The 25795-nt window shown below is 57.5% G+C and overlaps 2 protein-coding genes across 2 annotated transcripts; both read right to left on the minus strand.

Annotated features, from left to right (window-relative positions):
• Positions 1 to 6290: 6290 nt before the first annotated feature.
• Positions 6291 to 14078, minus strand: LOC308045458 (interleukin-10 receptor subunit beta-like; the record flags this gene model as incomplete). The annotated part of the gene is made up of 8 exons (XM_080352743.1): positions 13997 to 14078; positions 12247 to 12417; positions 11309 to 11429; positions 10391 to 10566; positions 9254 to 9432; positions 8681 to 8834; positions 8086 to 8207; positions 6291 to 7076 (listed from the first exon to the last, which is right to left on the minus strand). The coding sequence occupies exons 2-8, from the start codon at positions 12299 to 12301 to the stop codon at positions 6291 to 6293; spliced, it is 1593 nt and encodes a 530-aa protein (XP_080208869.1). The 5' UTR covers positions 12302 to 12417; positions 13997 to 14078.
• Positions 14079 to 14767: 689 nt separating this feature from the next.
• Positions 14768 to 22727, minus strand: FAAH2 (fatty acid amide hydrolase 2). The gene is made up of 11 exons (XM_080352884.1): positions 22525 to 22727; positions 22087 to 22169; positions 21647 to 21780; positions 21113 to 21322; positions 20592 to 20711; positions 19981 to 20116; positions 19080 to 19197; positions 18386 to 18505; positions 17506 to 17617; positions 16708 to 16902; positions 14768 to 16071 (listed from the first exon to the last, which is right to left on the minus strand). The coding sequence occupies exons 1-11, from the start codon at positions 22699 to 22701 to the stop codon at positions 15896 to 15898; spliced, it is 1581 nt and encodes a 526-aa protein (XP_080209010.1). The 5' UTR covers positions 22702 to 22727; the 3' UTR covers positions 14768 to 15895.
• Positions 22728 to 25795: the final 3068 nt, after the last annotated feature.

Below are 25795 nucleotides of genomic sequence, written 5' to 3' on the forward strand. Positions count from 1 at the left end.
CATCTCAGCCTTCCACCCATCCGTCCTCCAGTGCCTGCCTGTGCACAGCCCCCGGGAAGCTCCCACCAAGCTCCGCAACCAGCACAATCCCGAGCACTTGACCTTGTATTTCCTTTGCCTCAGACATGTGGGTGAGCTACTAAAGCTCTGGAAGTCCCCATGAGTCAGCCAAGCAACAAGAGGAGCCCCTGTCCCCCTCGTTTCCCAGAAGCAGTGGCAGCGTGCCGCCCCAGGGCTGCTTGCAGGGGCTGCCAAGCGGATCCTGGGGCTGGGTCACACTCTCCTTCCGGGCTTCAGCTCTGCCTAAGTGACATTTTCTTCAGAGTCAGGAAGCCCACATTGTATAAATTGGTGCTGGTCAGTACTAGCACGTACAGAACAGGACCACAGGGTGGATGCGAACAGGTGTCATCAGCCCCAGGCACAGCAGATGCTGGCTCTGCCAGCTGCGGTCCCATGGGGCACTGTCCCACATGCAGGGACACAGGACAGGACCAGGCTGGGGCAATTGGCTGGCATCCAGTGCTGGGTCTCATGGCTCTTGCAGAGCCTTTGACTATCTCTGTGACCACTGGCAGAGCTCACCTCGTCCCAGACTGTACCAGGCCACCCAGCGTACACCCCTCGTTCTGCATGGGAGATGCAATTCCCTTATCTCCATGGAGGGAGTCAGAAGAATATTGAGACTAGAGGAATGCTTTGTTTGTACACCCCAGGCTGGCTGATTCCCAGGGCAACGTTGTCTATCACCCCAGAGTACCGGGATGCGTCACCCAAACTCTGCTGTCTGCAGATCACAACAACCCAAGCAGTGCCCCAGGTACAGCATGGTCTTCTCTTGTCCGACCTGGTCACATTAGGAATGGGTGTAACCCTGCTGGACATACATTACCCCTAACAATACCAGGGAAAACCCTCCCCAGGACAGAAGATTTTTCTACCCAGAGAGAAACTGGAGGAAGCTGCTCTGCGGTGCATGTCCGCAGCAGCAGAGCCCCCATGAAACACCAGATATGAGCCACGTGGTTTGAGCCAGCATTCAGTGCCAGGCATAAGGTGGTGCACAGGGACACACTCCACCTGGCTTTCAGGCACAAACACCCAAGTCAGTCGTCCTTACCTTGAGCACTGTTGCGTTCAGGGTAGACAGGATAAGCGCTGATGCAGCAAGACCCCAGCAGTACCGCCAAGGAGATGATCACCCTCTGGGAAGGCATCTTCTCTGCTTCTCCAAACCTTGACCAGTTTCCTAAGAGCCTGTGAGTCATGGACTGTAAGGCAGTTCTCTTTTATGTCCTCCAGTTCTCTGTGATCAATATGCTCTCATCAGGTGGGTTGTCTTCTCTGCTGGGTCGGTCATCCATCCTGATGACAGGAGATGACTGGCCTTGCTGTTCCCCCAGTTCAATCTCTGTCACTCTTGAATGAGGATGCTTGATGAATGTTTGGCTGGGTTTTCAGAAGCTCCGCTGTTTTCCGTGGCTGTGCTGTGCTGGGGGCGAAACACTATGGAAGGCTGGGCAGGTTAACCATGCCTCTGGCGGGGCTTGGAGAAGCATCAGAAGAGAGCATGGGGGCAACATTTGGACAAAACCTGAGGATCCACACTTTATTTTTGCACGATCTTCCTCCCCAAGGGTTACCTCAGGTCTTTCACATCTCAGGGCTGCTGGGACGGTATTTGACCTTGTTGGCATTGAGAGGAGCTCCTCGCCTTGTCCCAGCAGCTGGCAGTGAAATTCTCCCTTCTAGAGGATGCATGTGCAAGCTCCAGGCGACTGATGAGTCCCAGTTGTCCTCAGCTGTGGACATCCAGGCCAGCACGTCACAGCAGACTGAAGGGACTTGGGCCGGGCTTCACAGCAACACGAGTGTGGTGCAATTCGGAGCCAGTGCTGGAGCGTGGGTGGTTTTGGCATAGCGTTAAACAATTTTTTCTCTCTGGAAAAAAAGGGAGCCAGTGATGGAGGCCTTGCAGCCAGTGTCCCAAAGTCACATCCACGAGACAGCGTCATGTAAAATGGCTTTCCTGGGAGAATAACACAGAGGTGGAGCACACTCTTCTCCAAACCTGTGGATACAGAGGCAGACCCCAACCATTCACTGTGTCAGTCCAGCTCCCTCATGTCCACGTTTCTCCAGCTCCCATTTGAGTGCCCGTCTTATTCACAAACTTCACTTTCAAATCACTGTAATATCAGACAACTGGAATTGCTTCTAATGAAATTTATTTGCCTGGAAGGCTTGATTCAGAGAAACCCAGCTGAAATCGGTCCCTTTGGTGGCCTCAACCAGGCCACCTTTGCTGTGACAGCAGCTCGCACCCTTGTTCATGTAAGGGCATGCTTCCTGAGAGCAGCAAGGAGGAGTCCGACAGACATCAGAAGATGCTCTTGTGACCTGCAAATCAACCCTGGGTATTATTCATGTAGGAGAGGTGACAGAAAAGTTTGTTTGGTGCCCTTTCCTACCTCTACCAACGCCGGGACTCACCAGGTTGAGTGGTACTTGCTTCAGAGGGGCCACAGGGAAAGTCTCTTTGAACTCTTGGGGGGAGATCCATGTTTCCCAGTCTAATCTGTCCTCTCCACTGTGGGTTGTGACATGAAGGCACCTTCCCAAGGACGTTTGGGCAGGATGCTTGAGAGCCCGTGCACCTGGTTTTTAACCGAGAGACTGACCACAGCACTGCTGACCACAAAACAGGGAGACAGCAGTGTCTGCACGCCCAGCTATGGGCCTTCATTTTTCATAAAGTGGCTGAAGGTGCATTAACAAGAGATCATTACTTCTTTCTGCAAATCCTTGTCTGTCAGACACAGATCAGACTGAGAGACAGATGAGGTGAGATGTCCATCCATCCCAACTGGGCACGCTGCTCAGCTAGGACCTTTCTCCTGACAAAAATCCATATTGAGCTTGTTTTCCAGCTGCTCCTATCACCTGGATCCAAGGTTTCATGCCATATGATGAACAATCCTGCAGGCAGGCTCATCGCTTCTGCTGTCAGGACGCGGGCAGGAAGCAGAGCCCCCGGGAGAAAGCATGGAAACCCCCTCCGAACTCATGTGTGCCTCACATGAGATGATGTGCACCCGGCCTAGAGGGCACAGAGCTACAGACCAGTGTGCCTGCAGCAGTGCAAGAGGAGCGGGAAGGCGTCGAGCTGAGCCACCTAGTCCATTCCTTGCCCACAGATCAGAAAACCCCTGACGTGCACCAGGAGGATGGAGAGCACAAGCACTGGCCATGTCTCACCCACCCTGTCTGAGCCCGCTGCTGGGAAGAGTGGGGTGAGCTGTCAGGCTCCTCCATCCAACAGAGGGGAGTTAATCCTGTGGAGCAAGGGGACGCGGTGACAGAGCTGGGTGACACATGGCTCTGTCAAGTCAGCTTCAGCAGGGCGCCCATGGCACCTCCTGTGTGCAGGCACTTGCCACATGTCCCCAGATGAGGGCACTCCCAGACCAGCACATGAAGTGGGAATAGATTTGCTCCGCAGCCTCCCAGCCCCAGAGCCTGGCCCTGGGGCGACCTGGGCATCCCCATCACCGGTCAGCACCCAGGGCTTGGGTCCTGACCCACTGAGCTATGGGAAAGCTCCTGCATGGGGAGAAATCACCCAGGTCTGAACCAACAAGCTCACATCTCCATAGCCTATCAGCCCTTTCCATGCATGTGCTCCAAACACATTACGCTTAGTCTCCAGTTTTGGGGGGTTCCACAGTCCCATTCACATCCCAGTGGGCTTCCCAGCCAAGCCAAGCATCTGGGACCACCCATCTCCTGGCCTGCTGGTCCGGCACTGAGGGGAGAGATGCAGCAGGGGGCGGGTCTGTGTAATGTTGCGGCTCAGACCTGCCAATCTGATCGTGGGCTCCCTAACCCTAACCCTAACCCAACCCTAACCCTGACCCAACCCTAACCCTGACCCTGACCCTAACCCTGTGGGCAGCAGGTGGAAGAAGAGGATCCTGCCCCTCTGTCCCGCTCTGGTGAGACCCCCCTGCAGTGCTGGTCCAGCTCTGTGTCCTCAGCACAGGACACACATGGACCTGCTGGAGAGGGGCCAGAGGAGCCACAGGAATCATCTGAAGGAAGGATTCCTTCCTGATCTTTTGAGCAGGGTCTCTTGTGACAGAACAAGGATTGATGGTTTTAAACTAAAAAAGAGGAGGTTCTGACTGGACATGAGGAAGGAATTGTTTCCCCTGAGAGTGGTGAGAGCCTGGCCCAGGTTGGCCAGAGAGGTGGTGGCTGAACCATCCCTGGAGACATCCCAGGCCAGGCTGGACGGGGCTCTGAGCAGCCTGAGCTGGTGAAGATGTCCCTGCTCATGGCAGGGGGGGCACTGGGGGAGCTGGGAAGGGCCCTTAACCCGAACTGTTCTGTGATTCTATGAAACCGTGAAGCCTTTTTGGGCTGAAGGATGGGGTCTGGCAGGACGGTTCTGGCCCTGCTGCTCCATGTCATGCTGGAGACCCACGTGGAGCTACAGAGCCAGTCACAAAGGCACCTTGCATGGGGGTGGCTGGATAACAAGGCCTCACTCGGTGAGCTGGTGGCCTCATAGTCCCAGATCCCTTGCCAGGTGACACAGACACACACCAGACAGTGCTTGAGATGGCTGCAAGGAGTTGGGGTGGCTCTGAGCACTGGCAGGCAGGATGGAGAGTGGGCAGAGAAGGGTGGGCACAGGGCCACTGCAGATATAATGGGGGGCAGTAGGCTGAGATGCTGCTTTCTGCATCTCTGCCTTCCATGACTTTCAAAGACAAATAGGGATCTTCCTTTGTTCTGGCAGCCTGCAGAATATTAGAGCTTAATTTCTCCCCATCATTTCAGGAGCTGCCGTTTCCCTGTGTTTGTTAGGTGCTATGTTTCATATATGGCAGCTGTAAAAGTCCCATTAGCCCCCGCATAGCAATTTTCTACTCCCCAATACTTTTATAGTCTGGCAGCTCAGCTCTCTGAGAATTAGTAACAAGAAATACCCTCCTGCATAGTCCTAAAACTGCTGTTTCTAATAAAGAGCTGTTTTCAGCTGCATTCTTCTCGTTGCTTTGATCTGGTACCAGCAGAAGCTGCAAACACCGCCAACAGCACGGAGCACAGCCAGGAATGAGCCTATCGATCACCGTGAGTCAGAGCTTTCGCAAACCTCCGCACCAAATACCTCCAGGCACAACGCTGTGTCTGTGGGCCTGCAGCCAGCACCAGAAATAGTGGCCAGTCTCCGCGTTGATGGGTGGTGGCAGGTCTGTGTCGGGACATGCCGGGATTTCACCCCCGCAGTGAGGATCATTCTCACTGTGGCTCTGCAGAGCCCCACTCGCACCTCCAAAGTGAATTAAAAAACCCCTCTCACGTGCACTCGGAAACTTCAGCTGCTAAATGCCATCTTGAAAGGTCACAAACCTTTTGCCTTTTTCCACTCTGCATGAACATCTCTGTTTCATACAGAACAGGGACATCACAGCTGCTTCAGCCACCCCCAGGGCCATGGTGAGTCCCCACTGCTGGTGAGTAACTCACCTGAATCACCCGCGGGGATCCCGGCACCATTGCCCTGCCAGAAACTCAGAAAAGAGCTGTTTTTCTTTAGATCTTTAAAGACCTGTCAGGCTGTTACAAAGGCCCTGGCTGTGCCACGCACCCAACAAGGCAGCATGGGAGACAGTCTGGTCCCACCGTGCTGGGTCAGCCCTTCCCAGCAAACAGCGCAGGTCTTGGCGGGTGCAGCACAGGCTGGGCTGGCACGATGCACGCTCCTCGCTTGGCCTGGAGGACCTTAAGCTCGGGATGCGGCTCTTTCACAGAGTCTAACGGCACAGACAACAGGGCAGCTTTGACTGACACTCCTGTTGAATCGCTCTTTGCAGATGCCCTGCCATCATGCGAGGACATTCAGGACCGGTGGTGGGGCTGGACTATATACATAAATTTGTGTTAGTACATAGACTGTACAGACACATAAACACACATATAGATGGACAAATTCATAAAATCTTTGAGACTTCAGCTTCGATATGTATTCCCTATGCTTTGGTCCAAGAGCTCCAAAGCCACAGAAGGAAGCTCTGAAGATGTTTATCTTGCCCATCCATGACAACTGTGCCCAGAGCGTGCCCATGCCTGCCCGCACCAGAACCTGCCCAGCCCTGTCCCCAGCAAGGCACAAGCAGGTCCTAGTAGGCAGCTGTTGTGGCCAGGGCAGCTCTGGGCAGCACCTTGAGCTCTGCTGGACACTGCGATGCAGGCGTTGGGAGCTCCCAGTGTGTCCCTGTCCGCTACAGCTCACTGGTAACCGGGGGCCGCAGCTCGTAGCCGGAGAAGGGAGCTGCCTGCGGGATGTCAGGGGGCAGCTGGCAGGGGCTAGGCAGGGAGACAGCCAGTGCTGCCTGCTCCAACTGGCCACGCTGCACCCTGCTGTCACCCGGCTGTGACTCAGTCCCATGGCCATGCAGCGGCTGGAGAGCATGGATGAGCTGCCTTCCATCCTCCTCCTCGTTGTCTGGCAGCTTCACAGAGCTGAGCAGCACACAGCATCCTGCCATGCAAGGGCTCTCCCGCTGGTCCTCGCGGCTGGAGCTCCTGCCAGCTGTGGGCAGAGGGAGGCAGCTGCTGGCTCCCAGGGCCGGGCACTGGCATCTAGAATAAAGCTGGAGGTGCAGAGAGCGCCACGTCTCGGATGTCCGGTAGTCCCTGTCACCTGCGTAGCTGTCTCTGGTCAGTCCCATCAGCACTGGCTGCTCCAGCACACCATCCCCATGGCGTGCCTCCCCATCCTCCTCCAGCTGTGATGAAAGCTGGGACCCCAAGGCATGCCCCAGCTGGCTGTGGGTGCAGGAAGGGTCCCTTCCCTCCAGGTGCTCTGGCCCAAACCCGTTGGCGCAGTAGCCACTAGTGTCCTGGGAAAGGCTTTCTCTGAGGAGCAGCTGGACTGTGGGTGTCTGCTCAGCAGCAGGTGGCCCACGGGAGGGGGGCACGGTCAGCAGGAGCAGGGTGAGTGAGTCCTCCACCAGCTCAAGGGTGGGCACCCCGATGGCCACACTCAACTCCCTGTTCCGGAGAGCCTGCTGGGAAATAAGCAGCACAGCAGTCAGCCTCAGCTTGCCAAAACGTCCTCCCACCCGGGAGTGATGACCCACACACCCCGAGGAAGGGAACGGTCTTGGACAGCTCGTGCTCACGCCTGGAAGGAATGCAGGCAGGGCTCTAATCATTGCAGCATGGTGCATCTGCTGCAGGGGGACAGTCATGGCAGCTGTCACGCTGCTGCTTTTTGAGCTACGGTCCAGCTATCAGAGGCTGACGGAAGAGTTCTCACCTGCTCAGAGATCCCCACAGCCCCCGCGCAGAAGCCAGACGAATAGGAAAGCAAAGGGCGCTGGTGTTGAGCTGGGCCAGGGCAGGCAGAGCAGCCTGCCACCTCCTCTCCACACTGGCACAGGGGACATCTTTAGCTTAGCAAGTTGGTTTTGTCCCCAGAGCTGCTCAACCCAGGCTGCTGCTGCCACCCCAGCACTGGAACAGTGGGAAGCAGAGGGGAACTGGGACTTGGGAGAAGGGCTGTCCTGGTGACTGCTTCCACAGAGCTCAGTCCTGCTGACGCAGAATGCCTTTTGGATCAGCTCAGCAGGGCTGCAGCCCTGGGAGAATCTCTGAGCCTCATTTACCCCAAGGGCAGAGCGGTAACTCTCACACAGGCCAGACTGTCCCAGGACAGCAGCCCTGATGCTTGATTCTCTCCCTCTCTTTCTCCCCTTCAAGCTCTCTCAGATAGACATGCAGCCAAGCACCTAGAGCAGGAGAGTCCTAACACGGAGGGCTGTGCTTGCAGGTTCCCTGCTGCCCGAGACACCCTGCTCCAGTGTGACCCATGGCTGACTGATGCACCCCACAAGTATCTTCTCCCATGCAGCAAAGCCTGTGGGTACAGCGGGTCAGACACCTGGGCAACAAGACAGATTTGATGGTGCAAGAGGTGGAGGGAAGGAGGTGCTGAGCCCCCTGCAAACTCAGGGGACCCCAGCTGGGCCACAGCACATGGGGGCAGAGGCTGGAGGCGGATCGTTCACTCACAAGCATTTCCGGGAGGCGCATCTCCGATGGGCTGGGGGAGATGTACAGATAGATGATGCAGAGCCCAGCTGTGCCCAGTGACAGGAAGACACCACTCAGCAGGATGAGGACCCAGGAAAAGCCTGCCAGGAAGTCACAAGAGGCTGAGGGGTGGAAGGACCCCAGCCAGCATATCCCCCAGCCCACCCCACATCAGCACTTCCCCAGAGCCCCTGCAGCACGCTGGGACGTTCAAGGAGATGTGGGGCAAACCCAAGGCAGATGACAAGTGAGCATCTCCCAGGGAAGGTCCCCACAGGGCGCTACTGGGCCACTAACCCTAACCCGAATGGCTGGGGGGTGAGTGACCCACATCTCCACACACGTTCATGCTGCAAGCAGAACCCGAGGTGCAACAGGCTGCCCAGGGGGGTTGTGGAGTCTCCTTCTCTGGAGACATTCAAAACCCGCCTGGACATGTTCCTGTGCGACCTCACCTGGGCGTTCCTGCTCCAACAGGGGGATTGGACTGGATGATCTTTTGAGATCCCTTCCAATCCCAAACATACTGTGATACTGTGAACTGCAGTGGCTGAGCCGGCGAGAGAGCTCCCACCTGCAGGGCCCGCCAGCGTCACCACGCACTGCTGGGCCTCCCGGCTCTGCTCCTCAGCCATGCCCACCGCTGTTGTCCGGATACAGTACTGCGTGCTGGCTTTCAGGTGCTCAAAGGTGCAGGATGCTTCCTCCCCACTGCGTTTGCAGGGCACCTGGAACCAGAGGGGATGCATGGTCTAGGTGGGGTCTGTGCACTGCTCCACTCCCACCCTCCCTGCTCCCCAGCACCTCCAGCACTTGTTCCTTCACCCCAGGAGGCTTTCAGGCCCCAGAGCATCTCATTAAACACTTACTGCATGCTTTCATCTGAACAGAAATTAGTACAGGTTTTTCTTATTCATGCAGTCCAGAAGAGGAAAGGGATCTCCTGTCACCCCCAGGCTGCGAGCCCCAAACTGGGGGCGCAAAGCATCTCACGGCCGCTTGCACTGCTGTGTGCGGGCAGGGCTGGGGCAAATCTACAGACACAGGCACCACCACACCAATGCACCTGGACACCAGCATCTCTGCTGCACCGGGAAAGCTTTTGCAGGTGCTGTGCACGCCGAGCCTTGCCCAACCCACCACGTACTTGCTGGATGAGCACATCCCCTTCGTACAGGCTCAGCTGGTACCACAGCTTCTGCAGCACTTGGTCGACCGGTTTGTAAGAGCCACTTTTGCTTCGGTAAGGAGTGAGTGGCATGATGATATCTACACTGAGGTTCTGACCCTGGAGCAGCCAGGACAATTTGGGCGGGCCCACAATTGCTGTAAGGAGGGAAAGAAAGTGAACAAGGAAAATTAAGCCCTTCAAAACAGAAGGCAGGCATCTCATTTGCCTAGAAGTGCTGTTTGTCTGATGGATGTCCCACTCCAGAACACAGAAACTTCCTCAGGTCTATCCCGATGGCACTTCATGCCGTGAAACCAGCTCTAGAAATGGCAGCCAGTTCTGCTTCTGCCTTCTCTGGTCGCCCCAATGCGGGCCAGGACAGACCTGCTGGCACCTCCAGCTGCTGAGCCATCGCACAACGGCCACAGACTCGCTGCGGAGCGCAGCAATGGCTCTGTTAGCCAAGACTATCTATTTCCATGCCAGTTGGATGCAGAGGGAATGAAAAAGGGAACCCAAAGAGCTGATGTACATTCCATTTCAGCCACTTGCATGTTCATCTCATTGTGACAACCTTAGGGGTAGGTCCTGAAGATTTTTCTTCCCCCTTTATGGACAAGAGAGCCAGGCTGTGACTGAGAAGAGACATGTGCCCGCACCTCACTAACACAGCAGCCAGGACTAAGGCAGTGCCAGAGGGACTTCTCCTGCCTTAACCAGCTTTACCTTGCTGGAACATTCAGCATCTCCCAGACCCATGGCAGGGATGAACAGGGAATGCTTTTAAAAGTCAATCCTGAAGGGGCATCCTCTTTCGTATCCCATCTTGGTGTGCTCTCCAGAGACCCAAATAGTGCCTCGGTGCCCTGGGGCCTCCCATCCATGGTCCTCACCTCACTGTGTCTTCTCCTCTGACCCCTTGCTCTTCACCCAGCCCTTCTCCAGCACCTTTACTCCCACCCCTTTCCTCCAGACGGGGCTCAGGGCACTTTTCCCACCAGTATTTTCGTATGATTTCCTATGGTATCCCACCAAACCTCTCCAAGGACCTGTCTCCCCATCAGCCCTCTGGGAAGATCAGGAGCCCAGCTGAAGGAGCTTCGTGGTGCTTACTGTCTCTGTATGGCTGCAGCTCGCTGGAATAGGCCCACTCGGATACTTCTCCTCTGGCCACCGCTCTCACTCTTGCCCAGTAGATATTGTGGATGTCGTCAAAATACAGCTCGCACGCCCAGGAGGAGCCGGTGCTGTTCCCCCGGCAGGCATCTGCCTTGGTCCAGCCCTTGGTTCTGCCCGTAAACAAAATGCAGGGATTTCTCCTTTTTGGCAACTTCCTAGCCAAAAAAGAAGGCTGCCTAGCCATTGCCATCCTGTCCGAATGGAAAGTGTGGGAGAGCACAGATATAGGGCAACAGCATCCTGGGCTGCATTGGGAAGAGCAACACCAGCAAGACAAGTCCCCTCTCATCGGCACTGGTGGGATGGCACCTGGAGGGCTCTCCACTACAAGAAAGTACCCATTAGTTTCAGAGAACGCCAAAAAGATGACCAAGGGGTTGAGGCATCTGTGGTATGAGGGAGGCTGAGTGAACAGGGATTGCTAAAGAAGGTGGCATAGGGTGAGGGGGGTCTTATCAACAGGATGGAGTAAAGAAGATGGAGACTTCTTCTCAGTGGTTCAGTGGTGCCCACTGAAGGACAAAAGGCATGAAACACAGGAAATTCCACTTAAGCATAAGGAAAAAAAAACAAAAACAAAAACCTCAAACCCCAACCAACATCCAAACCAAACCCCCAAATGCAACTGTTTGTGGAGACTCCATTCTTGGAGGTGGTCAAAACCCAACAGGACACAGCCCTGAGCTGACCCTGCCTGGAGAGGGTCTGGACAAGCTGGTCCCTGCCAGCTCCACTGCTCTGTTCCTCTATGGTATTTACTGCCAGGTAACAACCCTCTGGCTACCGGGGTCCCACCACCCCTCTGCCAGGGTGCAGGGCGGACAAGCCACCCCTGCCCGCCGCCTCACCTACCGTCTCCTCCACTCCACCTGGTACGCGGTTCCGCCAGGCCAGCCGGGGTCCGGCTCCCACAGCAGGCGGACATGGAAGTTTTGTGCCTCCAGCCTCACGTCCCGTGGAGGCGGCAGCGTCCCTGGGGGGGAAGCAGAGCGGGGTCAGGCTGTGGTGCTCTGCTCCGCAGGCCCTGGTCTATGGCCGGTCACTGCCTCCAGTCCCGCACAGGTAAACATCGACCCCGTGCCAGGCTCAGGCAAGGGCTGGCTGCTCAGCACTTGCATCCCGTGAATCTCTTGCACATCCTGGAGCATCCAATCTGCGGTCGCATGAAAGGCACAGACACCCCACCTGGCTGCTGGTGACCCTGGGGTTTTCTTTCCCATCACACCCTGAAGACAATTCGGTCCCCTCCTCCCAGAGGTAAGAGTAAGAAGGACAGGGAACTGCTGGAGAGAGTCCAGTGCAGCCACCAAGATGCTGCAGGGAGTGGAGCATCTCCCGTGTGAGGAAAGGCTGAGGGAGCTGGGGCTCTGGAGCTGGACAAGAGGAGACTGAGGGGTGACTCATTCCTGGGGATCAATATGGAAAGGGGGAGTGTCAGGAGGATGGAGCCAGGCTCTTCTGGGTGACAACCAGTGACAGGACAAGGGGCAATGGGTGCAAACTGGAACACAGGAAGTTCCACTTAAATCTGAGAAGAAACTTGTTTGGGGTGAGGGTGGCAGAGCCTGGCCCAGGCTGCCCAGGGGGGTTGTGGAGTCTCCTTCTGTGCAGACATTCCAACCTGCCTGGACACCTTCCTGTGTAACCTCATCTGGGTGTTCCTGCTCCATGGGGGGATTGCACTGGATGAGTTTTCCAGGTCCCTTCCAACCCCTGACACTCTGGGATTCTGTGTCCAAGCGCTTCTCCCCGCATTGCAGCCAGGGCTGCCCCCCAGCCCCTGGACTTACCCCCGAGCAGGGTGCAGCTGACCAGGGACAGGAGCAGGCTCAGGGCAGGGCTCATCCCTCTGCACTCCGTCCATCTGCCCCCACTCTATGCCGGCATGCTGGGTGCTGTGACAAGATGACAGGGGTGCTGGAGCTGTTCTGCCACCCGCAAACACGACGGGCAGCTGGGACCTGGTATTAGAGAAAATGTATTTTTTCCTGGAGCCGTGAGCAGTGCCACCTTGCACATGGAGTGGTGCCTGTTGCAGAGCGGCGGGGGAGCCCCTGCCCCGGGGTGGGGTGAAGCAGCAGCAGGGCAGGTGACCTCAGGGCAGTGGTGACAAGCGGTGACAAGCGGGCCTGCGGGGACAGCAGGCAGCTAAACCGCTCTGCCACAGTTCTGTGCAGGCGTGCAGGGACCTCCTGCTGCGCTCTCCTCTAGCCGATCCCCTGCGGCTTTTGGTCCCTCCCTAAAGGCAGCGAGAAGTGACTGCCAGCGTTGCTGTGTGGTGGGTGTGAGAGAGCTGATGCTCATACCACCCCAGGGGTGACTCAGCCCTGCTCCAGCGTGACTCAGACTGGGACAACTGGTGACACCGCTGCAGGACACCCCCAGCCTCTTTCAGTACCACGTGTGGCAGCATCTGGCCAGGCGAAACAGGGCACCCTGATGTGCCCCCCTTGGGGTGCTGTGCCCTGAGTAGGGTCCTCAGTCTGCGTGAGCCACAGCAGAGCCTGGTCCCACCAGGCACCTGTGTCAGAGCCCTGTGCAGCCCCGGGGACACTGGAGAAGCACTGAGACATGTTACCACCCCACTGCCCCCTCCTTCCCTCTGGGACCCGGCCTGCAGCTCCTTACCTTGGCCCTGACCCACCGCTTGGCCACCAGGGAACTCTTTTCCCCTGCTCTTGCCAGCTACAGATGTAACCTTGCTCTCTGGGGAGAGACGTGCAAAGCCTTTGAGGTCACCAGTGCTGATCTCCTGGCTGTTGGGACACGTACTCCAGCAAAGGTGGGGAGCCCAGGGCCACCTCCAGAGGCAGATGGATGGGATCATCCCCCTGGCTGGACTGGACATCCATAGCACTGGCTTACTCCCACCCGCTTTATAATGACTCTACGTTAATGTTACGAGTGCAACTGCCTTGGCAGGTGTGTACAAAATGCTTTCCCCATGCTTTCTGCCCCTTGCAAGTGTTCAGAGCTGGAAACAAGAGCAGCCAGCAAGTGGGGACGGCCATCTGCAGACCACGAGCAAGGTCTCGAAGCCCTAAGGTGAGACCTCCAAAATGCCAGAGCCAAAATGCGGGTTTACAGCGTCCCGCTGCCCTGATGCCTGCACAAGCCCTCCCGGCTCCGCAGCACTTCCCTGGTGAGGGCAGTGGGCAGCTCTCCCTGCAGGGAGAAGGGGCCTCCAGGACTGTTCCCAAGACCTGCAGAGGTGCAGAGCAGCAGGTCAGCTCCCTGGGGAGACCCTGGGACCCGGCTGCCTGTGCCGGCAGGGCCAGGGCAGCACATGGGGCCAGCGCTTTTGCATCACTGAGGGTGGCCACAGGACAGTCCCTGCCAGTCCCTGCTGAGCCAGCACACACGGTCCCCATCTGCCTCGGCCAGGGGGAAAAACCCAGCACCCCTCCCCGTGTTATGGCTTCTGTAAAAATATGGTTTACTGACTACCCTGGTCAGGCAAGAGCGCAGAGATTAAACGCCCTCCTCCCCACGCCCCTTCGCCCATCACCGCGCCACCACGGAGCGTCAGCCGTCCCCTACCTTGGGCCATGCAGCTGCTCACCAGCTCCTGCTGCAACAGGAACCAGCTGGAACAAACACCACCACGCTCTGTGAAACAACCACCTTCAGCTCAGCAGCCCCATGTTAAGCTCCAGGAGCATCCGCTGGAAGGATCAGCAGGGTGTGCGTGGCTCGCAGGCTCCCTCCAGCTGGGGCACAGGCCCGCGTTCCCCGTGCCACCGTGCGGGGACGCTGCGAGAGACATCCCACGGCACGTGATTTGGCTGTGGTGGTTTGTGCCTTTTCCTGGGTTAGTTTTTTTTTATTTCTTCCTTCCTCGTTGGTGATGTCTCATCTGGCCGCGGGCCCGCAGGGCTGGCAGCCCTGGCCCGGCTCAGCAGTGCCCTCTGCAAGCGAGTGGAGAGAAGGAGCCCGTCCCTGCACCCAGCGCCCACATCCCCCCTCGCAGGGACCTTCAGTGGCTTGGGGACAGAAGACAGCAAAGAGATTGGGCCAGGACCTGGGGTGGCATGTGGCAGTACAGATAAGGGCCAGGATATCCCCGCAAAGCCCACATCAAGAGGTTTTATCCTTGCCAACATCAGCGCTGTGGGCTGTGCACACAGCCCTGGGACCGCGTGCCCTGCTCTGTCCCCAAAGAGGCCAGGCACAGCTCAGCATCGCCCTGTGAGCCCCAAGCCTTCAGCAGCCCACTGCGGGGAAGCAGCGAGGCTTATGCTTTCAGGAGCCTAACACTGTGCAACTGCGACAAGCCCAATGGAGCCATCGAGTGCAGCACCGCTTGTACCCTTCAGCTCTGCCAGGAGCTGAGCAGACCCTGCGAATCCACGCATTTTAAAGCAAGAGCCAGCAGCGGCCGAGTGCCACCCTTGGGGTGGATGCCAGCACCTCCACTGCTGTCCTTGCCCTGTGCCCACAGCTGGCGGCGCTGGGCAGCCTTGGTGCATCCCAGGGCGCAAGTGCAGACCGGGGGTATGGCAGCCCCACGGCTGCAGGACAACAGCTATTGGGAACACAGACACACAGCTGGCAGCAAACAGGACAGACTCTTTAATACCATCCTCGCTGAAAACATCTGGAGCTTGTTGCCCGCCCCAGGAACAGGCAGCTGCCCGTGGTTCTGCCTGCACCTGCTCGGGAGGGCAGGGGACGCCAACCAGGCTGGGTGATCCCCGGGGACAGAAAGGGAAGGCAATGCAGGCAGGAGATGGTTTAGTTGTCTCAGCACGTGGAGAGAAGCATTTAAAGAGCTCTTCCAGTGCTGTCAAAAGCTCACAAGACCAAAAGCTCCCCCTCCCTCGCCTCCCAGCTCTGCAACGGGCAGAGCCCAGCACCACCCACCGCACAAAGCACTGGTGGTGAGACGAGCGTACAGCTGCCTCCAGCACCCTCAGCCCCTCTCCCTTGTCCGTTAGAGCGTGGGGGAAGCCCCCAGGCAGCTCAGGGAGGCTACAGGAGACAGCGAGCCCGCGGTGCAATGGGTGCAGTCCCAGCCCTGCAGGCCACAGAAGATGGACGCACCCAGGGCACCCTGAGGGTGCTGCTGGGCAGTTGTCCCCAAGCAGTGTGGCAGCACCTCCTCTCCCCAGCCTTCACTCAGCATCTTGGAAGCAGCAAGTGTTACAGAGACAGCCATCTCCAGGCCCAGAGAGCTGTCCGCTGCAGACCGGGTGCCTGCTGCCAACCTGTGGCACTGGGGGTCCCGAGGGGCAGAGGCTGCTGCAGGGAGAAGCCAACTCCAGCAGCAACAGTCCGGCTTCCCCTGGGGCTGGAGGCACTGCTGGCTGCGCCGGGGGTGCAAGGCGGGGTGTGGAGGGGCAGGTGTTGCCATGATGGGATCGGGCATCAGTGCCCGCCAGCACCTCGCTGGGTGCTGCTGTCTCCATCCCTGCCCTCCTGCAGTGCCAGAAGCCCAGGCTAAACTTGCCCAGGCAAAACCCACCCTCCAAAGGCCTTCTCCAGATACCGGGCCACCGCCAGCGTCAGGTGGTCGTTGTAGGATGCTGCCACCAGCTGGATGCCCAGCGGCAGGCCCTCGCTGCTCAGGCCCAGCGGGCACTGCGTCACCGGCAGGCCCAGGACGTTGAAGATGGCTGGAAGAGAGAAGGTTGCATCAGGGCAAACAGCATCGGGACAAATCACTGCCTGGCTCTCCCACCCCAGGCTGGGCTCCTGGGAGCTGGTCCTTGCCGTAGCAGTGCAGAGACACGACGACGAGGATACATCGCTAGTCAGAGGTTCCCAGTGCCCATATCATATATGAAAATTGCACCCAAGAGTGATGGCACACTTATGTGGCACTTGCCAAGATCTGCTTTGGGCCATTCCTGCCCCAGGCACCATCCCTCCATAGCCAGACAGCATTGCAATGCAATACTGGTGTCCAGGAGCTCGAGTGGCAGGAAAGCCACGTATAGAGCCCCGAACTGTGCTGTGCAGCTCTCAGGTGTCTGCTGAACCACAGCTGTAACAGCGTGAGCACATCCCGCCGGGGCAGGTGACCCCCTAGATCAGACATTTAAATCAAACCTGCCATGCTGCAGACAGCAGGTAAAATGCCACGTGCTTTCAAAGCATGACTGCGCTCTGGAGCGGCGAGACACTCCTCTGAGCCACAAACCTCACTGTTAGCGATGGAAAAATCTCTGCGTGAGATACCCTGGGTCCCAGACTGCGCTGCAACCCATGGCCCTGACGGGTCCCCCAGCAGCGGCGTCACAGCTTCTCACCTGTGTAGGCGAAGTTGAAGGGTGTGCAGATGGGGGAGTGGTGCCTGGGAGCTACGGTGGGGTGGGAGGGGTAGAGGAGCACCCCGTCCGGCCCCAGCAGGGCCTCCATCTCCTCCTGCAAGCTCTTCGCCATGCTCACCAGCTTGGCATTCCCAGCAGGGTTGAGTTTCACCAGCTTCTCCGTCAGCCCCAGGGCTGCAGGGCATGGGCACAAACAGGAATAGAGAGCAAGAAAGAGGACTGTGGGTCAGGCAGACTTGGTGCATCCCTCCAGCCCCCATGTCCTCTCTCTGCCATCACGCGGCGCCCAGCGCGGATCGCGCGGCTCTGCCGGCAGCATGTCCCCATCTCTGCCCAGACAAGGGCTTTCAGCCTGCCCGTTGCTTCGAGGAGTTTTTCCAGCCACTGGGATTGAGCAGAGCTGGCAAAGCGACCTCAGCACTCATTAGATACCAGCACGACAACACTAATTAGGGCTCTCTGGTGTCTGCTGCAACAAAATGAGAGCAGTGCAGACCCCTGCCTGGCTCCCTCTGCCCCCAGCAGTTTGGGCAGGAGCATCCCCTGCCTACAGCTCCATTGTCCTCACTTCTCCTTCTCCCAGGATATCCAGTCCCAGTTATCAAAGACCCAGCCAGCTCCCCCTCGAGTATGTGTTTGACTCGAAGACATTGAGCACTATTACAAAAACCAGCCTGAACCTGCTTGCTGCGATCTCCAGAGTCCCTTCACAGGGCACTATTTTCATTTAAGACCTCATCTGCCCCCCCACCGCCCCGGGGCTCCTCCCGGCCTTACCGATAGCTGGGAGAGTGTGGGACGACATCCCCACGAGCCACTTCATCAGCTCCCACAGCGGCCACACCGGCTTCCCGTGATCCCCCAGCAGGTCGGTGAACAGCTGTGCCTCCTGCAACACACACACGCTCCCTCCATCAGCACCACGGGGAAGCACACGACGGGGAAGAACAACCTAACAACAGCGAAATCTCCTGCTGTCCAGTTATCCCAAGCACGTTGTTCCCATTTCCAGACAAAAGATGCCTGTCAGGTGACACGGCTCTAGCACCAAGGCAGAGCAGCAGCAGGAGCATCTCTCCTGCCAGAGAGAGCAAGAACAGGACCTTGCGCTGTGGAGGGAGAGCCCCCCAATGCAGCCCCTTCCAGTGTCCCCCCTCTGACATGATGCAAGGGATGATGCTCCAGGTATCTCCTGGAGGCATTTATTGCTGTCATACGGCTGTGGGGTCTGGAAAAAGGAGGCAGAGTGGGCCAGTCCTTAGCAAGGTGAGGTTGATTTATTTCTCACCGCTGCCTGCATGGCAGGAATGCACAAGGTATAATACTGCTGAGGGTTTATTCTTGCTACAAAATACTTTCATGCATGTAGAGAGCATGGTGCAGGGGCTACAATTCAAGGACAAAACAACACATGCAGGCCTGCTGGTGACAACCTGCTAATCCCCCACCTCGGTCCCGGCATCCTAACGGGTATTAATCCCAACGTGCAATGTCATCTCACGGGAAAGCAAGGGAGAAGGGGCTGCGGAGCCTTGGAAAGCTGACAGGAGGACTGGGGGGACAAACGGAGCAGAGAGCGCCTACAGCTCTCCATGGCTGGCTCCAAACAGCCGATTCTCCCCCGGTGCCGGCAGTTTGCCAGCCTGGTCCAACATACCTGCCCATCGCTGTCCTTGGATGACATCATGGCTGACCAGATCTGGAAAGAATACTTCATCTTGTGGATCGCCACCGGCTGAACTTGGACCCCCAACTCGCCTTTGAGGTGCTCCACCACCTAAGGGAAAAGCAGGAAGGGTTTGTTTCCATGAGAACGTGATGCACTGAGGTCAGTCCACGGAAACGGGGGAGAGCCCAGGGGCTGCTTCTCTTTGCTGCCGCGCAGGGGATGGTGAGCACGGGACCTCCTCCAGCCGATAACAACCCCAAGCAGCCCTGCATGCCAGCCCAGCGACGCTCCAGAACAGCACCGGGAGCAGCACAGAACATTTCAGTGAAAACCAAAAAAGTTCCTTTGCTAAATGCCAGGCAGCAACCCTGGGAAGCCTGCGAACACACAGCCAGCCCTTTGCCATGCATTGCGCTCCCAGGTCTCCGTAATGCGGACAAGAGATGTTAAGAAAGCAAAACAGAACTATTGGAATGGAAATTGTGCCAAAAAACTTAGGAGACCATGCTGTGCTCCAACACACGGTCACCGCTGGCAAGGGCGCCGGCAGCCGCTTGCAGCCCTCCATCCCGCCAGCCCCTGCACACAGCAGCGCCGTCTCCTCTCCAAGGGGCTCCTTGGACTGGTCTCCCCAGGTTTTATCTCCAGGTTCACCCCAGTGAGATCCAACCTCCCTTCCTACCTTCTTTTGTGCCTGCAAGATCTCCTTGTCCACGGGCGACACAAAAATGGACCCGCCGTCATGATCCATGCAGTGAAACTTTATTTTGCCCAGCGACACCTTTTCATCCAGCTTCAGCCTGGGAAAGGAACAGCACTTGGCTCACAGATCTGTCCCTGGTTCCTCCCCAGCTGCCAGAGCTGCTCACACGCTTATTAATGCAACCTCAGGACACCCTATATATCCTGAGGACACCCATCAAGGTGGGGAGGAGAGTCCCTGAAGACACACAGACACCTGCTGCCCACAACCCACCCAGCTGCTCGCCCGCGCTGTCACCCCCAGCTAGTTCTGCATCTTCATTGCTGTTAGGAAAATCCTCATCTCTCAAGGTGCACCCTGTAATTACAGACCCTGGCCACGGCCCAGGTGGGGATTGCACCACAAGAGCCACCGAGAAACAAAAGCGGTAATGGAAAAAGCAACCGTGTGGAGGCTGCAGCAAGAAGCAGGACCTGCCTGGTCCGCCCCATCTCCACTGTGCACATGAAAGGCTGCTTGGTCGCACAGACCTGCGAAGAGACCAAACGGGGCCATGGTGTGGGCTGGAAAACTCATTATTCAGCAACCGGAAAAAGCACGTGTAAAAGCCAAGAGAAAGGCCAGCCCTGGGGGAAGGGCCGTGCTGGACGGAGCAGCTCACAGGTGAAGGCTCCGTGCGAGGAGGACCTGGCTGACTGCGGCTGGGTGGTGGGAAGGACAGCCCTGGCCACAAGGGACCTGCTGAACGCAGGGCAGAGGAAGGAGCCAACGACAAGCAACATGGGTGGTGCAGACCTGTCTAGTACACCAAACGGGACTGCCCGCCGCACTGCCCAGAAAGCAGCCAACTCAGCAGCTCAAAGCAGAAGGAACAACTTACTTGTTGACTCCAGAACCAGCCATGACCCTCAGCATTGGCTCCAGGTCCTCTGCGTAGCGGCACATGGGCCCTGTGCACAGCAAGCTGGTCCGCACCCCCTGAGCGATTGGGAACTGGCCGTCGTTGGGCACCACCCCTGTGAGCAGAGGGAGATGGTGGCGACCACAGGGAGATGGTGGCGACCACCCTGCGAGCGTCCGCGAGCACCCACAGCATCACCCCAGCCAGGGGGAGCATGGCACCCAGGGACTGCACACATCAGCAGCGCCTGCAAGCTGACCACAAAGTGCAGGGGATAAGGAAAGGAGGAAAAGCATCCAGCTGGGATGCCAGCTGCCGGAGAAACACCCCAGCAGCAGATCCCGACCTTGGAGAACATCCCACGCTGAGGACAAAATACCAGGGCTATAAAACCTCCCACACGCTTGGTGTCCTGCCACCAAACAGCTTTCTGCTGCCAAGGCCAGGTTGTGCTCACACAGCGGGCTTGTCCCATGCAAGAAGTTGCCTGTCCCCTTACAGCAACTCCATCGGAGACAAGCACAGCACAGGAGCAGCCGCCTCCTGGCATTTCTGCAGGAGAGAAGATAAGAATCTCACATCTGCTTTACCTGTTGTGGGTTTGTGGCCGAAGACTCCGTTGAAGAAGGCAGGCATCCGGATGCTGCCGCCGATGTCGGAGCCCACACCTATGACCGAGCAGGCAGCTGCCAAAACACTCCCCTCCCCGCCTACATGGGAGAAAACACAGCAAAAACCCACGAGCTTATAGTGCAAATCATCCAGCACAACAGGAGCATTTCATGGTGGCTGCTTCTGTTTGCACACAGATGGGGTGGGAGCTGCCCTGGCTTTAAATCTGGGGGACAGCTGGGGTACGTAGCCCAACGGGATTTCCCTGCTGAAGTGCCACACCAGCTGTTTGCACACAGAGTCAGAGTGAGCCGAAGCAATGCTGGGTGTAACACCCAGGAGGTGTAACGCAGCTGGACCTCCAAATGGGCTCCTGCTGGTGAGCTCTGCAGGAGCCCAGTGACAAGTCACAGCAGCGCGCAGAGGGCTTGGGAGCTCCTTCCTTGCTGCATTTTAATCCGCTGCTCGTGCAGGACCATGCTGAGGTACTGGGGCTCACCTGAGCTGCCACCTGCGATCCTCTGCAGGTCATAGGGGTTGTTGGTGCGGCCGTAGACCTTGTTGCTGGATTCGAACCACATGCACAGCTCGCTGCAGTTGGTCACGCCCAGCGGGATGGCGCCAGCCTGCTTCAGCCGGGACACCACCGGGGCGTCCGAGGTGGCGATCACGTTGCGGCGGCTGACCAAGCCAGAGGTGTTGGGCATCCCTGTAGGGCCAGGGTCGACAGATGGACGGAGGTGTCAGGGCCAGCTGCCCCGAGATCACCCTGGCAGCAGCGGGCTGCAAGGCCAGTCACAGGGACCCTGTCTGTGAGAAGCAGGTCCCCAGCAAGCAGACCACAACCCCCGCGGGGTTTGGGTGCTAAAAGCGAACTAAAACACATGAGCCCAGGTGGAGGGGGATGCAGAGCAGGGAAAGAGGAGCTGCTTTCCCCCAAGTGCCCCGTCACAGCCACCCAGCACCCTGCAGAGCACGTGGCCGAGAGGAGCGAGTCACCTGTGCAGCTGGAGAGAAGCAAGGGCAAACCCACCATGCAGAGAAAAGGCCTCCTTGACGGTGATGGGAACACCTAACAAGGGGAACTTCTCCTCCAAGCAGTCATCGTCAGGGCCCTCCGAGAGTAGCTTATCTACCTGCCGGGCCTCCTGCAGGGCCTCCTCAAACCTGCAAAGAAGCAACCGGTGGAGATGCTCTGGGGTACCTCTCCAGCCCCAGGGTGCTGGGAAGGAGCAGGTGTCTCTGCAGGGCAGGCAGGTGCTCAGTGCACGGCAGCCGGTAACGGAAGGTGAGACTTCCCCGGCTCTTTTTCCTGGTCTTTATGAGAGCCACTCGCTGTCGCGTCTGGCCAAGCTGCTGCCAGCAGCGCTGGTAGGGGCCCCAGCACCAGCAGCACAGGGCTGCTGGGACCCCTGGTGCGCCTGGGAAGGCGGGGGGGCAGCGCCACAGGTGTCCCCTCCGCTCCCCACTTACCGGTCCTTGACCAGGGCATTGATGAGGGGGTTGACCTCCCTGACCCTCTCCACATACGCCTCGACCACCTCGACACACGTCACCTGCAACACCAAATACGGCAGAAACCGCGCTCAGACGTGGGCGGGACTGGGCGGCTTCCAGGGGCCGGGACAGCGGGAAGGACACAGGGCACCCCGGGCACCGGGCCGGGACACCGGCAAGGACACAGGGCATCCCGGGCACCGGGCCGGGACACCGGCAAGGACACAGGGCACCCCGGGCACCGGGCCGGGACGCCGGCAAGGACACAGGGCATCCCCGCACGCCCTCCGCCAGCGATCTGTTCCAGAGGCGCGGCGGCCGCTACCCGCGGGGAAGGCTGTGAGCCCGGCTGCGCCCCCCGCCCCGCCGCCCCGGTCCCGGTCCCGGTCCCGGTCCCATCCCGGAGTGCCGCACCTGCCGCGCGCGCAGGCGCGCCGCGAGCCGCCGCGCGGGCAGCAGCAGCAGCGGGTGGCGCGGGGGCGGGACGGCGCGCGGCGGCGCGGGCGCCACGAGCCCCAGCAGCGCCAGGCCCGCGCGCGACAGCAGCCGCAGCAGCAGCACGAGCCACCGCTCCGCGCGCGACAGCGCCATGGCCTCCGCTGCCGCCGGGCCCGCGCCCCCGGGGCGGAGCGATCCGCCGCCGGATGTGACGTCGACGCCCCGCCCACGTTGCCGCAGCAACCGCAGACGCGCGGCGCGGGCCGGGCGCGCCGCCCGCCCGGGGTCGCTGCCCGCGGGGACCGGCGGCCTCGTTGCTCGCCGCCGCGGTTGCGAGCGGCGTTGCAGCCCGTGGAGATTCGCCTCTTCCTGCTCTTCTGCGGTAACTACAGCCGCTAGTGCTGAAAGCGAACTCAAACACACGAGCCCAGGCGGAGGGGATGCAGAGCAGGGAAAGGGGAGCTGCTTCCCTCGAGTGCCCCGCCGCAGCCACCCAGCACCCTGCGGAGCGCAGGGGCGAGAGCAGCGAGTCACCTCTGCAGCTGGAGAGACGGGCAGAGGCTACAAACAGCCCGGGGAGCAAAGGCTGCGCTTCCCACGCGTGTCTGGGGCAGCGACATCCGTGTCTGCGGAAGAGCTTCACCGACAGATGCCCCGGACAAGGCGTGGAAGGAGCCGGGGGGCCGGGGCTGAGCTGCAGTGTAAGGAACGTTTAACGAAGAACTGTTGTTTTTACATAACTGAGGACCTGGCGCCTGACCCCAGCTGGGGGAGGGACCGGGAGACATCGGACTGTGAATCCCTAATGTAAAACACAGTCTCTTCCCGGAACATGTACTGACACCTGTATGCACACTAATACCTGTATTTACAAGTTAATTTAGGGGAAAGGGCAGCCAAAGTACCAGGAATCCATATCTTAAATAGATTGATAAGGGGAAGGGTCTGTATGTAAACTGAGGCAGGTCAGGTGCTCTGTAAACCCTGAAGTACCAACCAACGGGGAACAAGGGAGGGAAATTGCGACCGGGATTTTGGGGGATATAAGCAGGGGCTTTTTGCCCTATTACGTGTCCCTGCCTTTAGGTAGAACACCCGGTGTTGCAATATCGTTATCTGAAAAATTGAGCCTATTATATTTGCAAAATAACTGTTTCCTGCATGCAGCGCATCCCGGTGCCGCGTCCGGCCGTGGGTGAGCAGGACGGGTGTCCCTTCCCGCACAGGTTGCCTGTCCACATCCAAAACCTGTCCCCGGGGTGCAGCTCTGCACACAAACTGCAGGGTGTGACTTTAATGCTGATCCGCTTAAAGTTGTCGTTTAATTATATTGTTCCTTCCGTTTTAAACACTAAGCTTCATTCTCAGGCTTTTCACCTCATAAAAGGCGGCAATTAACGCACTTATTTTCAAACAAGCACTGAGATTTTTCAGTTGGGGAAGAGCACTTCTTCAATCCTCAAGACAAAACTTACAAGAACTGGTAATGCTGGGAAAAAAAAAAAATGTCTTTTAAAGCAAGTATTTAAGCAGCATCTGAGCTGGCCTTATTACATCCCTTTCTTTCAACATAGTTGGCAATTATCAGCGAAAAGCAAGGGAGATGAGGGGATACTTTTCTTGTGAAAATGTTTTATGACTGCAAAGTCAGCAAGTGAACATTTATGAAAATAATCTGCAGCATACACACCCTGGGAGGAGAGTGGATTGACTCCTGTCCCATGAAAACCCGAGATGAACATAAAAGTATTCTTGATAGTAGTTATTTTTTTACAAAATCTTATCAAAGAGACCTTTGTTTCCTGCCTAATGCGAATGGAGAAGAGGAGAGAAGGAATGGCAAAGCCGCTTTCCTGCTTGGAGTTAGTTTCCCTTGCCCTAGGAAAGCACAGACAGCTGCTCCGTCCACTCGTAGGTTTAGTCCCCAGGCACGTGTGAGGGGCTCGGTGCTTCCTCACCAGGCCAGCGTGCGTCTGCCTGACAGCACAAAGATGGGTTAAAAGCTGCTTTTTCCATTTCCCTGATGTTGCTGGAATGCCTGTGGCCTTATCTGGATCCTGATGTAGACTTTGCCTTTTCCCCCACAATATCTAAGCACCTGCACAGCCCCAGGTCACAGAGGTATAGATTGGAAAGGTTTGTGAATGTACCCAAACCCTTCCTCACAACTGCTTCTCTGTACAATTGTGGCTTAACAGAGCCCCAAAGTCGCCTGTTTAGAAGAACTCTAAGTCAGGACTTGTTAAAACCTGGCTTGTGTAATCTTCTGACAGTGTTGGCAGCTGCATCTCCAGTTTGCCAGGGATGGCAGTAGGGATGACGAGGCTTCCTCAGAGCTCAGGAGTGGCCTGGGTAAGTCAGCTGTCCCATAGACTTCTTCCAGAGCTAGAACAGTAAAATGTGTCCTCTGAAAGGAGGCAGGGAGAGAACGTCCCTCCTAAATGTAACCCCAGACCCACTTGTGTCATTTGCCCAGCTTTGGCTTCTTGTTTGCCATGGAAAGTGTGTCCCTTAATCTTTGTCTTTCAGCTATTGAGAACAGAGCTTTGAAATTCATATCAGGTCAGCTGCTGCATACTTGGCACGAGCTCCTCGTGTACCCGCTGGTCATGCTGTACAACGGCGCTGCCCCAGATAGCAGCTTGAGCTGCTTCTCATTAGGTCAAGCCGGTGAGATTTCTGGGACTCAAGCCAAAAGAGCAACTACCACAGTTCATGGTAGCCAAGTGGACCTTCATTTCCATGAAAAATGGAAAAAATAGCATAGAAGCTGCTCTAGAAATAAAGGACTAAGATCTGGAAGCCTAAGGTCAAAACTGGTTAAGGCTGCTTTTCAGTTGTCAGAACCAACCAAACAAACACCATCCCATACACACACTAGGAAGACAGTTAACTCCAATCTGATTAAAAAACAAGCAGCCAAGAGCAAGGAGGTTGGAAATATGCAACAAAGCTCACACATCCAACCTGTCCCACCGCTTTATCCTGAGATACGGCAGCTGGCTAGAACAAAAATGTGATTCAGGCTCTTGTGCTCCTGGAATTTATGCCTGTCATTATCCGCAGTCGCTTCATTATTACCGAAGGCTTAAAAAGCCCATGAGAGATTAGCAAGAACATGGGAAAGCCGGAGCGGTTGTGCTCGCTGTATGTCTGCATGTGTAAGCACTAAGTGGCCGTGTGCTAAGTGACAGCGCCGTGTTCTGGTCGCCGTCACTGAGCTCTCCAAAGCTGTTCTGGATCTTTT

Source organism: Nesoenas mayeri (assembly GCF_963082525.1).
Source record: "Nesoenas mayeri genome assembly, chromosome: 13".
NCBI lineage: Eukaryota > Metazoa > Chordata > Aves > Columbiformes > Columbidae > Nesoenas > Nesoenas mayeri.

Coding starts and splice junctions, on each gene's coding strand:
- FAAH2 (XM_080352884.1), bottom strand. CDS start 22,701: ATGGCGCTGTCGCGCGCGGAGCGGTGGCTCGTGCTGCTGCTGCGGCTG. Junction 22,170..22,524: donor CGCGCCTGCGCGCGCGGCAG/GTGCGGCACTCC, acceptor TTGGTGTTGCAG/GTGACGTGTGTCGAGGTGGT. Junction 19,198..19,980: donor GCTGGTTCTGGAGTCAACAA/GTAAGTTGTTCC, acceptor TTCCTTTCCCAG/GCTGAAGCTGGATGAAAAGG.